Here is a 13521-nt window from a genome sequence, read left to right on the forward strand (position 1 = left end):
CGTTCACCAATCACGCGCTGTTGTGCCGCGTGTGATAAAATTAGAACTGTGACATACTAATTCAGAACGCTCTAATAAAACTAAACCGTGGGTTTGAGAAAACGCGCGGCCAAATCTTAAAACGTGGGAGCTTTTTTAGCTTTGCGGTTTTGCACCGGAAAAGCAAAAAAGATTTGGACTTTGGTTTGAAATCGCGAAGCCCTTCTCAAGAAATCTCTACCACTTCTGGAACTTTTTTGTTGGATTTGGTGGGGATAAAGTGGCTCGATGGGGAATTTGTTCGTGAAGAAACCAAAGATCACGGAGGTTGATCGAGCGATTCTCTCTCTTAAAACCCAAAGGCGCAAGCTTGGTCAATATCAGCAACAGGTTTTTGATTCCTTCGCTTGTGATTTTTGCATTTCTAGGGTTTAAATCTTGCTCGAATTGGGTCTGTTTCTGGAATCTGAGATTGAAAGATTAGTTTTGATTCACCATAGCTCGTGTAAGATGGAATTAAGGTTACTGAATTGCAGCTATATGCGGTGTATGAAACAATTAAAGGTGTCTACTTTCTGAGGTCTTGGTTTTGTTTGAGAATTGAGATTGGATTGTCTTGTCAAAATGGGTGATGAAGAAGTTGCTACTTGCCTTCAGAATCCGTCTTGGATCCAAAATTTGATTCTTATGTCAGGCTTATGATAGTTTTATTTACGTCATTCATCTGTTGCTAGTGAGTTCGATTGCTGAGATATGTAAAGCGATTGATGTGTTCTTTCTTTTGATCTTTAAGCTTTACCTTCTTTCTCTTAAACCCTTCTTTCTTTTTTTAAACCCTTTGTTAGCTTGAGAAAGTAATTGAAGCTGAGAAGCAAGCTGCGAGAGACTTAATTCGTGAGAAGCGAAAAGATAGGGCTTTGTTAGCATTGAAGAAGAAGCGGACGCAAGAAGAGTTGTTGAAGCAAGTTGATCAGTGGGTCATCAATGTCGAACAACAAGTTAAACTTACTTGACCCCTGTTTCCATTGCATAACTTGATGCTGCGCTATCTATTTGAAAGAACATATTTTGAACCTCTCGTTATGTCTCCCAGTTGGCAGATATTGAACTTACAAGCAAGCAAAAGGCAGTCTTTGAGAGCTTAAAGCAAGGTAACAGTGCAATTAAGGCGATTCAGAGTGAGGTCAACCTTGATGATGTTCAAAAACTAATGGATGACACTGCTGAGGCCAAGGCTTATCAGGATGTGAGTTAATAGTGAACTTTAATGTTCCTTTTTGTTTATGCGGTTCGCATATTATTACAATCATGTGTCACATTAGGCAAGCTTATCCTTGTTTGTTTCTTTCATGGTCAGTCGAGAGTATTCTTTTGCTTTATCTAACTGTTAAACACTTGGATTTTAGGAACTAAGTGCCATATTAGGTGAGAAACTATCAGCAGAAGATGAAGAAGAGATCTTAGCAGAGTTCGACAACCTAGAGAGTCAGGTCTGTTACATAATGGGTTCTCTTGTTTCTCAGATACAAAATTTTCCTGCATTAGGACCATATATTGTGCCTAATGATATTTCCAGTACCATTTACTTTGTTACTTCTTGAATAGAGTCAAATTATAATGTTTGTTTGTTTTGTTGTTTGGTTAAAGCTGATTGATGAAGATATGCCTGAAGTGCCTAAGACAGAGCTCGTGCCTGAAAAACCTGAGAAATTGGATCTCCCTGATGTGCCAACAAAAGCACCGGTGGCTTCCAACGCAGAAATCACTCCAACAAAGAGAAAAGGTTTTTGTAATGTTTGTACAAGTAACAATTGTTTAATACAAAGAACCTTAAACTCAGACATGCTTTCTAATGTTGCAGTTCTTGAAGAACCTTTGGAAGCTTGATTTAGAAATGAAGAATCTGATCGACTACTACATAGCCATGGGTTTATATAAATCATTCTTTGGAAACTTTTGCTTCTGAGCTCTTGAAAGCTCCTTTGTGTATTCTCTTCTTACTTCTGCAGCTTGTAAAGCACCAAGTTCATGGAGTCTGAAATTGTTGAACTCATGAAATGTTTTTGCCAAAACCAATGTTTTCTTTACTAATCTCATATGTGGTTACTAATCTCAAGTTGTAACCTGGCTGAGACGGGTCATGTTTCACAATCTGGGTCGGGTTTCAAAACATTGGTTTTTGGTTGTTTCTGAACTCATCTCATGAGTCTTTGACCCTGAACATATGAAAGTTTGAATGACGTTAACACTTGGTGGGATCATAGAATCTTTTTTTTTTTTTTCTGAGTTCAATCAAAGCTACAAATTCTTCTACAATAGGATCTCATTTTTGTTATCAAAATTTCAAAACCAAAGAAAAAATAAAATTATAAATTGAATTTTGAATCAAACTGATACAAAATTAAACCGGGTTTTTATTTTAATCTAATTAAAGTGACATCTGACACCAAAGACATAAACCAAAGAAAAATAAGCGACACGGTTAAAAGAGTACATCGTAAGACAGTACACCGATCAAATCTCTCGATCTGGGTTTTGCAAAGCTTTATAGGGGTTTAAGAGCTATATCTCTTAGACGACTTTGTCTAACTTCCAGGTACCTGTTTCGTTTTTTTTTTTTAATTATAAGATCCATTGGGTTTGATTATGCTTTTGAAGAAGATTAAAGAAAGGATTTTTATTTTTTGCGATTTGTCTGTGCCTGTGACTTCTGGGTTTTTGTAGCCATTAGACCTCCTAGATGCATATAAAGTGTTTGTGCAAATGCCTTAGAGATTGTTGATTTCAATATTACTGCGTTTCGTTTCATAGATCTCCCCCCCCCCCCCCCCCCCCCCCCCNGATCTTGTTTCGAGGGTTTGTGCAAAGTTTTAAGATTTCATACTTCTTTTGGTTGTAATTTCCTCAAATCGTAAGAAATTAGTGCCTTAAGTTTCAGAAGTAAAATGGATATGATATTTCCCAACTTCCTCATGAATTTTGTAGGTTTTTTTTTAAAATGATCTTAGTTTGTTTCACTTCATGAGCTCAATATAGATTCTACAGTTTGACGCATTTCATTGTTTATGCTTTGTGATTTCATAACAAAAAGTATCAATTTTCAAGTAATAATCCTTTGACATGAGCTGTTCTTGCTAGTTAGCAGTTTTGTTGATTCAATTTTGTAGTTAGGGACTAAGCTTAGCCTTTATCATTTCCTTTCTTTATTTAATACATAAGCACTACTCTACATTCTTCTGCATGATCAAAGCTCGTCTTCTTACTTTATATCTTTCCCTTTTTGGTTTTTTGTTCCGCGTCAGATTTAGTCAGAGAGCTGATTTGCGATTTGAGATGGCGACGACAGAGCAGAGTGGAGTAGAAGATCAGGAAAACCAACCAAACCAAGTGGCTCCTGGTTTTGTAGGTGCAATTGAAGAACAATACAAGAAACTCAGAGATCACGCCGAAGCTTATCCATATGTTTGGGGTTCTTATACTGTTGTCTATGGCGGTCTTTTCCTTTGGACAGCTTATAGATGGAGGAAGCTGAGGAGAACCGAGGATCGAGTTCGTGGTCTTCAGACAAAACTCCGGAAACTCGTTGAAGATGAACAATCAGCAGTAACAACTTCTAAATCTGCTCAATCAATGGACAAGTCACCTTCAGTCTCTGACAAGAAAACGTCTTAGTCAATACTCAGTAGTTTAAAATCAAAACTGTTTTCTCTGTTAGAATTTTGACGAGGTTAGTTTCTTCCAACCGAATCAAAAATGCCCCAGGGGTTAATCTGTTTTGTCAGAGTATTTTTGTTGTTTATCCACAGAAAATTCATGTACATGAATGAAGAAGAAGAAGAGAAAACTTTGCAATGTTGAACCGCTAAGAAGTCATGTTAAGCGTTGTTGTTCTAGCAGACAGGCTTTAACAAGCCAATTCCTTAACCCTCCTCGATTACTTGTTTTCATTTACGTTTGTGTATACATTTTGATGTACATGAATGAAAGAGACAAGAAAACGCAGAAATGTTGAAACGCTAAAAAGTCATGTAAGCGTTGTTGTTCTAACAGACGGAGTTTCTGGTGCAGTGTAAGGCTCCAGCTGAACTTGTGAGTTCTTTAACGGTTTTAGCGTTTGCGACTGTGAAACTTTGATCAGGGCCGTAATTAGGCCGTGCTTTTCCAACACCTTTGTCTAAGGCGAAACAAGCTCCATTCTCGAAGTAAGCATTCACTGAGTAGAACTTCCATTGCATTTGGTCTCCTTGGCTATGTTTCTTCCAAGTTATCTACAAGAAGTACAAATCCATATGCTAGATGAGATATGCTACAAAAAAAAAAAACAATGTGTTGTGTGTTTTTTGCGTTTGTGATTTTACGACTTGGAACGCACCTCTTTGCGTCCAGATTTTGGGGCGACGAAGTAGTTTGACTCACTCTTCACACGAGGGCTCATGCTTCCTCCAATTGCATATTGAGTCCATCCTTGGTAATAGTTATTAGCAACATGAGCATATCCATATCTAATTCTGCATATATTAACATAGCTTATCATCAAAATCAGAAATGAAATTAACAATGTAAGGATAATTGATTAGTCTAAGCTTTTTATATTTCACTTTTGTACCTTGGCATTCTCTGGTTGCAATTAGGACCGAAGTGGTTAAACACAACAGTGACTTTCATGTCTTTGTCTCTTACATAGCCATCCTCGTGTCCAAGAAGCATGACCTTGTCTTGGTTCCTAAACCAATTGTTCGACACTGTGACATCAGTCGTCCCTCGTGTGACGTCTAGAAGACCGTCTTCACAATCATAGAGCGTGTTGTGGTCGATCCATACTTTCTTAGCCGTGACCAACCTAATCGCGTCGCCGTCCACTTTTCCAAGTTGAATGATCTTTGAGTCTGGTCCCATCACTGAGCTTGGTGGATGAGCTTTACAATCATGGATCTTAAGTCCATGAATGATCACATCTGTGGCTTTGTAGACTATGAGACAAGCGGGACCCGAGATGTGAACACTAGCACCTCGGCCATCGAGTGTCGTGAAGCTGCTGATTAGAAGCGGTTTATGAAGCTTGATCTTCATGTTTCTCTTGAATGTGATCCACTTTTTACCTTTGACGAGTGTTGCTCCGTATCTTAGGGTTCCAGGTTTTGGGTTCAGAGGATCATCAGAAGGGTCAGTTACTTTGTATTGTGTGACTCCTTTACCAATATTTCCGGTCATTTTTCCGGAAAATCCAACTGAACACCGGGCAAGCTGATTGCGGGTTCTACGCCAATGTGGGTTTGGTCGCCAACATTTGTCCATCACATTAAGTTTCGTGGCCTCCAAAACATTTGCGACAAACAAAACGATCAAGAGTTGAACCAACGCGATATTCAAGAACCTAGCCATGATTCTTGATACAAGATGTGTATCAAGATATTCAAGAAGAAGTGAAAAAGGTTGAGATTATGATTGCAAGCTGTGTTGTGTTTGATGATTTGTGTACTATTGATGGAGTATATATATCTGAGTGGTCGAGTTTGTTTTTAATTAACCAAAAAAAGGTGGTTTTATGTTTTCTATTTAGTGTGAGTTCTTGAAGAACTCAAGAAGTTGTAAGTTGCAACAACTTAAAGCAAACTTCTAAAAGTAAAACAGAAATAGTAGAACTGTTTAATTTTTTGTTACAGCCACTCGTTTTTTCTCTTAGCTTGCTATATTTAGTATTGAGATGTTGAGTTTATATGATTCGTATTTCGTAGCGTGTTATTTCGATTCCAAAAACGAATATATTCGGTTTTGATATTTTCTACAAGTTTCGTATCAACAGTTCTTACAGCTACATATATGCCTATTGATTTATATTGGTTGATTATAGAAATCACAGGTCTTGATTAATATATAACAAGTGCATCTTCTTACGAATATGTGTTGAAACTTCCACCAAACTCGGTTATATACATAATATATGAACACATGACCCGATTAATAAAGTCATCTTCGTCTTCTTTCGTTTACTTCTTTCATGTTTCGATGACTTATGAGAAGGAGCTTGCTGCGGCTAAGAAAGCCGTCTCTCTTGCAGTCCGTCTCAGCCAGGTTAGTAACCACATATGTCTCTCTATTACATACTAACTTATAGAGAAAGCTTTCTTAAAGACGGACTTTTTTTTTTTGGAATTGTGGGTTGACCAGGAAGTGCAAAAGTCTCTGTTGCAATCAAACGTACGGTCAAAATCTGATAAAAGTCCAGTTACAGCTGCTGATTATGGTTAACTCAATCCCACAATTCTTTTGTCAATCGGTTCTGATTTTGCATGAATTTACTGGTCAACCTGCTCCTATCAAACCAGTCCTAATTGACCAAACCTATTGATAACTGCAGGATCCCAAGCTGTGATAAGTCATGTATTAGAGAGAGAACTTCACCCTGAACCACTTTACTTAGTTGCTGAAGAGGTACCTTAAATTTTTGAACAGTCTCTATATATAGTTAAATCACACATACACAAAACTAAATCTTTCTCTGTTATATTATCTTTTGCAGAATGCAGAAGATCTGAAAAAAGATGGCGCCGAGGAATTTCTAGAAAGCATCACTAAGCTTGTGAACAATGCTTTAGCTTCCGATGATTCTTACGCCAACTCTTCTCTTTCAGTGGAAAATGTCAGGAAGGCAATAGACCACGGGAGGTCACAAGGCGGTTCCAGTGGCCGCCATTGGATTCTTGATCCTGTTGATGGAACCAGAGGGTGAGAAGTCTTGAAACTCATTATAGTAAAATCTTCTCTTTATTTTTGCTCTAAGCTGCAGATTCTGGTTTATAGGTTTGTAAAAGGAGAGGAGTACGCTGTGGCATTGGCTTTGCTTGTGGAAGGCAAAGTAGTGCTCGGTGTCATGGCTTGCCCTAAACTTGAGAATCACAAGTCTGCTTCTTCCGGTAAAGTTGGATGCCTTTTCTTTGCTACAGAGGGAGAAGGAGCTTATGTGCAGTCGCTTGAAGGCGACTCTCATCCTCCAGAGAAGGTCTCATCAGCATATCATAATGTATTTTAGACTTGTTGTCTCTTTCTTTATCCTTAAAACAGAGTCAAGAAAGTGTGTTAATAGGTGCATGTGAGCAACATTGAGAATCCTGAAGAAGCAACCTTTGTCGAATCATCTCATAAACCGATCCCCATCCATAGCTCCATTGCCAAAGTATAACATCTTTTGCTTCTGCCTAGAGCCTGACCTAGCAAATATTTTATCCTTTATTGCTAATACTTGCTCTCTTTACGGTAAGCAGAAACTGGGGATCAAAGCTCCACCTCTAAGAATCCATAGCCAAGTGAAGTACGCAGCTCTAGCTCGAGGAGACGCAGAGATCTACTTGCGTTTCACTCTCAAAGGGTACCGTGAAAACATATGGAACCATGCTGCTGGTGCAATCATCACCACAGGTATGTATTGCATAATTTTTTTTACTTCAAAGCACATTACACAGCAAAGTTTACTACAAAGTCAGTCACAACCTCTCTAAAGAGTAGATGAAGAGCAGTTTGAACTTTACCTAGTCTTGCCTTGTGCAGAAGCTGGAGGTGTAGTTTGCGATGCTGATGGTAATCCTCTGGACTTCTCTAAAGGAAAGCATCTTGAACACAAAACAGGGATCGTGGTCAGCACTGAGAAGCTCATGCCACGGCTCTTGCAGGCAATCAGAGAATCCATAGAAGAGGAGATATTTTCTCTCTGAGACATAACTGAAGTGAAACTGTAATATATGTACTGTCTGAAATGGGTATCTGGTGTATATACAACATTGGGTTGTCGTGTACTCTCTAATACTGAAGAAGTTTGCTCCATCAAAGAAGTTGTATGCTTTTGGAATAAATGGTCTTGATTTTAATAAAACATTTCAATACACAATGTAGGCAATGACTTACATTTTACTACACAAAGCAGTCAATTAGAGTCTACCTAAAGAGGAACATCTGATGGATAATCTTGTGGGTAACTTTTGATGGTCTGCCTCACCTGACGCTCCTGTTCCCTGAGGTTAAGAGGAGGAACATCGTAGACATCCGAGAACATGTTCTCAAGATTCGGTTTCTCAGTCTTCTCTGCAACCCTGAGCGCTTCTAACATCTGTTTACAAGGAACAACAAGAATCCAATGTTACAGCATCTATAAACCCTATATGCTTCTTATACAATGCTCAAGATCAAGGTTTTTAAATATATTGTGGTTACCTCTTTCTTAATTCTGCTTCTCAGATCTGATTCCTCTTCATCACTCCACCAGCCGTTACTTTCAATCCACGTCCTTAACCTAGAAAGCGGGTTTCTAGCTTTGTTCCACCACTCTATCTCATCTGCAGAACGGTACCTAGTGGAATCATCTGATGTTGAATGGTGTCCTACGCGGTATGTTAAGGCCTAACAGCATAAACAAAGAAGGATTTGAAACTCAATTAGTGTTTTGTTGTTACTTGTAATATCTACAACAGAATGACATCAAGATTACCTCAATCAAGATTGGCCTCTCTTCAGTAATTGCCATTTCACGAGCAGTGTGCACCGCACTGTACATAGCTAGCGCGTCGTTTCCATCCACACGTATACTTCGAATACCATAAGCGCGGCCTTTGACCACTAGACCATCACCTGTTGGCCATTGTGTTTGGAAATCGAGAAGACTTTTTAAGAAAAAAACAAAATAAATGAATGTAAATGATCCAAAGGAAAAAGAAAAGGAGTTACTTCGGAACTGATCTGAGGTGGGAGTACTGATTGCCCATCCATTGTTCCGACAAATAAATAAGACAGGAGCTTCCATAACCGCTGCAAAATTCAAAGCAGCATGAAAGTCTCCCTAGCAAAAACATCAGCCACCAGAGAGTTTACAGTTTCAGTAATCATAGTGATGCAGAAAAAGTATGAAATGCTCTAGAACAGTGCAAGCAAAGATACTAAATTCACAATCCATTGCAATATGCCAGCTTAATGCATGCTCTTATTATTCACCTCACTCGAGCCACCGTCGCCAAAATATGTGACTGCACAGGCATCCTTCTTGTCCATCTTTAAGGAATAAGCAGCACCAACCGCGTTTGGCAACTGCGTACTGGAGACAAAATATAGAATCAGTAAGACAAGGCAACCATGCAACATAAGCAAGAGAAACTATAAGAATATTAAGAGTTGAGAAAAAAGAGGATCTGAGGCTATACGCAATTGTGGCTGAAACAGTAAAATAGTTGAGCTTGTTAGAGCCATAGTGGACTGGCATCTGCCTGCCTTTTCCATTATCAGATTTGTTCCCAAAACACTGGTTCGCAAATTCTTGGAGGGTGAAACCACGCCACAATAGCACACCAGGCTCTCTGTACTGCAAGGTACAACAAAAAAAAAAAAAGACAGCCTAATCTAATCAATATTCCTTTTCTTNATATTGTAGGAAAAACTTACATCTAACAGTATGTGAACACGGTCAATGCAGGAAACTGTAGCAACAGAATACATTAGTGATTCAAAAGAAACCTGAGGAAAGATAACATCTTGAGGAGAGAGAGCTGCGGCTGATGCAATATTAATGGCCTCTTCACCGATGGTAGTAGCGTAAAAGGAAAGTCTGCCTTGTCTTTGAGCTTCGTAAAAGATGTTATCCATTATTTGAAGAGTAACCATATCGCTATACATCTTCACCGCAACTTCCTCACTAACCTTAAGACGCAGAACCAAAAAAACAAAAACAAACCTTTTACTTAAAGAGAGAGTATTTAGAATTCACCAAAGAAAGGAAAAGATTAATTAAATCTTTTTATCATGTCAACCTGAACAAAGTGGCTGTTGGTGATGAGTTGGCCATTGTCATCAAGAACACGGTAGCAAGGGACACGCTCTTTACTGGATTCTGATATGAACTTAATCTCAGGTGTAAAAGCTACCTTCCCTCCAGGAAAATCCATGACCTGAACATTAAAGGCCCATCCATCCATACAGCATGATTTTTAAAAAAGAAAAGAAAAAAGTAGCAAAATTTCTGACATCTATCAGAGTGATGTGTTCTAAATCGTTTATTTCTTTAAACAGTTACCAGTGATCTTTTTAGTGGACCATGAAAATAAGAGTTGCAAAGTTATTAGGTTTCATATTACTATACTTACATCAGTGATTAATTTAAGTGAAAAAAAAAAACGAGAGAGTAATTGGGGGAATTGGTAAACATTTCGCATGCACCTGAGCGTTGGCGTCTTCGTGCTCGCCAACACTCGAGAGTTTCTCTGCCATGGTGTTACAGAACCGAGTAATTGGATTCTGTGAAACTCGAAGCAGCGTAGTAGGATCATGTGTGCGGAGATGTCGAGTCGTCTGGCTCGCAGTACCGAAACCGAGGTTGTTATATCTGAGAATGTTGAAGAAATTCGATTTCGAGAGGGAAGATCTCAAACGCAGAGCCATCTTTTTTTTTTTTTGTTTTTTTTTTCCCGATTTGATTGGAGTAAATGGATGGATGAAGAGTGACACGAACGAGGGTGATGATGTGTAGAGAGAGAATAGAGATAGAGAGAGAGAGAGGTTCTTGTTTAAGTGTTGGTTCTTGTCTTAATGAGTTATGTGTTTTGTTTCAGGTAAGGATTGATTGATGATGGGTCCCTTAATTAGAAAAGTGGAATCATTTAGGAACCGTGATTGTCAAACGCTGAACGCATGAATCGATCGAGTTGCTAGCGTGTCTCCAAACAAGACTCAACGATGGAAGACAAATATGGGCCACAAAACTATTTAATGGCCCATTAACAATTGTTTAACACAAGGGACGCACACATGTATTTATTGAGAACTAATTACTTTCATTGACAGATGAATATCCAAGCCCAAAAGTTACTACATCCATTCACACCAGTGATCTCCACTTGTGTTAAAAACACCTTGATGCTTGCAAAGAAACACAGGAGAAACGGAATAGGCAAAGTTATAAAGGCAATGTGATCTTCCTGTTTCTAGTACGTTAACCATAAACGATAGCGAGAAAAGCTGGAGGGAGCTAAGCTAAGCCAAGCCAGACAAGCCGAGACGATCAGCAACGTTGTACATAACCAGCTTATCATAGACAGGGCCGAAAAGTTGTTCTCCTCCTATCGAGAACGTCAATGCCCACGCGGAAAGAAGAGCTGTAAAGACACTGAAACCGATTGCTGACCTGACAACATCTGCAGTAACAGAAGATTTTCAAAGGAGTAAGAGAGAATAATGTACATCATTTCATATCTGAAAAAAAAAAAAGAGATTCAAAAGTATAAACTTCTTAGAATCAGAACTAGCAAAATAACTCAAAAGACAAAACAAGAATGATCATCAATTCCAGAGTATTGTCCCCCCCGATCAAAGGCAATAACACATCANCAATTCCAGAGAATGATCATCAATTCCAGAGTATTCTCTCTTACACATCAAAGCCAGTCGTGACGAGTGAGAAAGATTTAACAAAGATAGAGTATAGTGGTCCCCCAGATCAAATAAGGATACACACTATATAATCATCATAGAACATTGATAACTTGTGAACAATCTCATTAGCCACTGGATTATTAGACACTCCCCTTTAACTTATTCTGTTTATTGCTTCCTATAAACGAACTCTAATGGTATATATCTCTCTACACACTAAATGTTAAATAACTTCATAAGATTTGAACCTGAATATGCCAAGTAAAATCTTTAAACTCCAATGGACTTATCAAGTATCCGTCAGAGATAACAAAAAAAAACTCATAGACATTTAGTGTATTGAGATCTACTGCCAGAATCAAAAATACCCCAATTCTAATATCCCCAAACGGTATCTTCCACAATCTGAAAACTTACAATTGCGGATTTGAGGGAAAGCTCGAGCGTGACGAAGAACAGGCCAGAAGTAGAAGCAATTGACAAACCAGAGCCAAGGCAAGAGAGCGAAACCGAACTTGTAGAATCGACGAGCGTAGTCCACGGATGCTTCCTCCGTTAACCCCAATGGACCGTCGATGGTTGGCCAAACCTGCGCTGAAGAGATGATCGTCGACAATGGGTTTGGAGTCGGATTCGGATTCCGATTGCGTATAGGGTTCAGATTGGAGTCGTCGCTCCGCGAATCCTCCATTTTGCTCAGCCACTTACTTGAGAAACAAAAAAAAATTGCAAAAAAAAAAAATAAATAAAAAAACTCACTAATAAACCTAGAAGCAACGACGTCGTTTTGGCTTAAAACTTATGTATAAGTCGCACATAGCAAATATTCACACACGAATTCAATTTGTTTGAAAAAATAATTTGTAGCTATAAATTGTTGTTCTCCATAGACTTGAGTGACTGGAACAGATTCAAGTTTCGTATCTTCTCTGATGCAATCCAAAAACGCGTACTCGGTGGTAACATTCCAATGTTACAACATACAAGCCTACATGATATGGTTCGGCTAACCTTAGCTACGAAAATCCACGCATCATCTAATCGGCTCCTACTTGGAAGATATTAGTATACAGTATCGAGCTCTACTGAACATAGGACAATGAAGATCTCTCCAAATCTCTCAACTTTTTTGTGCTCCATCATTTAGAGCAACACACCACCAGTCCCACTAGATACTTTCTTCATCTTCTTCGACAAACTCAAGTGATTCACCATAATACTCATGAGCATCTTGTCTAACAATAGCAAGATAAACCCATTTCTCCATTCGATTCAAGACCTAAGACCAAAATCCTAAAGGAAGACCTATCAGGCTCATACCCAATTGATCGCATAAAGGCATAGCAATCCATGACAAGATCAAACAGCTTATGATTCAAAAGTGTCGTCAAGAGAGTGTTGAAACCTTCAATGTCAGCCATTAAACCCTCTTCTGATTTCATCGCATAGTAAAGATAGCTAACCTCTTCGACCAAACTAGTATCCGCCATAACAGCGATCATATCTGAGTACAATCTCACCTGAGGCTTATACCAATACTCTTTTCGAATCTCTTCAAATACCTAAAACGAATTCAAAATTTAAGATATAACCACAGCTCAAACATGATGGATTGAGAGAGAGAGAGAGATAGACTGAGACGAGAGACGAACCTTGAGAGCTAGAGAGCACTCGCTTTGGCGTAAAAGCTCTCTGAGAACGGCGACCATATCGAATTTCAAGAGCCGACGGAATTTGGAATCGATTACACGATCAAGCATCACTGAGGAAGAAGACATGGGAGAAGAAGGAGGAGGAGGAGGAGGTGGAGGAGGAGGAGGAGGAAGAAGAGGATTAGCTCGCTTTAAAGCTTGAACCGCTTGAATCGCTTCGATACTGAGCATTCGACCTCTCTGCAATGGTTTCCTGTTCTTGCCACGGTCTCTCATCTTTATCACCATAGCTCGCCGAAGAACCGGAAACCTGACGCCGTTACCACCGCGTAAACTAAACCCGAGACGTAGAATCTCCTCGCCGCAACTTCGCAGCCCAATCCCTTCCATATTCGCCGTTACTCTTTTGAGTCTTGACTCTTGAGTGGTGGTGGTGGTGGTGGTGGGCGACAGAAGGAACAGAAATTGACCGGAAATTACAATA

The 13521-nt window shown here is 39.1% G+C and overlaps 7 protein-coding genes across 8 annotated transcripts; 3 read left to right on the plus strand and 4 right to left on the minus strand.

Moving 5' to 3' along the window:
• LOC104734918 (vacuolar protein sorting-associated protein 20 homolog 2) lies at window positions 79-2089 on the plus strand. The gene is made up of 6 exons (XM_010454601.2): window positions 79-369; window positions 825-977; window positions 1073-1225; window positions 1386-1469; window positions 1627-1762; window positions 1841-2089. Exons 1-6 carry the CDS (start codon window positions 268-270, stop codon window positions 1864-1866), a joined length of 654 nt encoding a protein of 217 aa, XP_010452903.1. The 5' UTR covers window positions 79-267; the 3' UTR covers window positions 1867-2089.
• On the plus strand, window positions 2430-3838 carry LOC104734919. The gene is made up of 2 exons (XM_010454602.2): window positions 2430-2575; window positions 3282-3838. The coding sequence occupies exon 2, from the start codon at window positions 3313-3315 to the stop codon at window positions 3649-3651; it is 339 nt and encodes a 112-aa protein (XP_010452904.1). The 5' UTR covers window positions 2430-2575; window positions 3282-3312; the 3' UTR covers window positions 3652-3838.
• On the minus strand, window positions 3948-5417 carry LOC104737902 (probable pectate lyase 4). The gene is made up of 3 exons (XM_010458153.2): window positions 4586-5417; window positions 4352-4487; window positions 3948-4247 (listed from the first exon to the last, which is right to left on the minus strand). The coding sequence occupies exons 1-3, from the start codon at window positions 5359-5361 to the stop codon at window positions 4023-4025; spliced, it is 1137 nt and encodes a 378-aa protein (XP_010456455.1). The 5' UTR covers window positions 5362-5417; the 3' UTR covers window positions 3948-4022.
• Window positions 5846-7863, plus strand: LOC104734921 (probable SAL4 phosphatase). Of its 2 annotated transcripts, none has more exons than XM_010454605.2 (8): window positions 5846-6051; window positions 6148-6223; window positions 6338-6411; window positions 6500-6705; window positions 6781-6979; window positions 7064-7153; window positions 7242-7395; window positions 7528-7863. In XM_010454605.2, the coding sequence occupies exons 1-8, from the start codon at window positions 5929-5931 to the stop codon at window positions 7686-7688; spliced, it is 1083 nt and encodes a 360-aa protein (XP_010452907.1). In that variant the 5' UTR covers window positions 5846-5928; the 3' UTR covers window positions 7689-7863. The 2 variants fall into 2 exon arrangements, with proteins under 2 accessions (XP_010452907.1, XP_010452906.1); XM_010454604.2 differs by having other exon boundaries at window positions 5848-6051; window positions 7525-7863.
• LOC104734920 (2-oxoisovalerate dehydrogenase subunit alpha 2, mitochondrial-like) lies at window positions 7789-10540 on the minus strand. The gene is made up of 9 exons (XM_010454603.2): window positions 10174-10540; window positions 9768-9905; window positions 9475-9657; window positions 9165-9322; window positions 8959-9058; window positions 8695-8806; window positions 8459-8598; window positions 8185-8370; window positions 7789-8080 (listed from the first exon to the last, which is right to left on the minus strand). Exons 1-9 carry the CDS (start codon window positions 10393-10395, stop codon window positions 7913-7915), a joined length of 1407 nt encoding a protein of 468 aa, XP_010452905.1. The 5' UTR covers window positions 10396-10540; the 3' UTR covers window positions 7789-7912.
• LOC104734922 (probable gamma-secretase subunit PEN-2) lies at window positions 10693-12134 on the minus strand. Its single transcript, XM_010454606.2, has 2 exons — window positions 11803-12134; window positions 10693-11147 (listed from the first exon to the last, which is right to left on the minus strand). The coding sequence occupies exons 1-2, from the start codon at window positions 12074-12076 to the stop codon at window positions 10987-10989; spliced, it is 435 nt and encodes a 144-aa protein (XP_010452908.1). The 5' UTR covers window positions 12077-12134; the 3' UTR covers window positions 10693-10986.
• Window positions 12282-13462, minus strand: LOC109125035 (pentatricopeptide repeat-containing protein At1g62350-like). Its single transcript, XM_019235096.1, has 2 exons — window positions 13038-13462; window positions 12282-12947 (listed from the first exon to the last, which is right to left on the minus strand). The coding sequence occupies exons 1-2, from the start codon at window positions 13425-13427 to the stop codon at window positions 12621-12623; spliced, it is 717 nt and encodes a 238-aa protein (XP_019090641.1). The 5' UTR covers window positions 13428-13462; the 3' UTR covers window positions 12282-12620.

This window comes from Camelina sativa, chromosome 13 (assembly GCF_000633955.1).
Source record: "Camelina sativa cultivar DH55 chromosome 13, Cs, whole genome shotgun sequence".
NCBI classification, from domain to species: domain Eukaryota; kingdom Viridiplantae; phylum Streptophyta; class Magnoliopsida; order Brassicales; family Brassicaceae; genus Camelina; species Camelina sativa.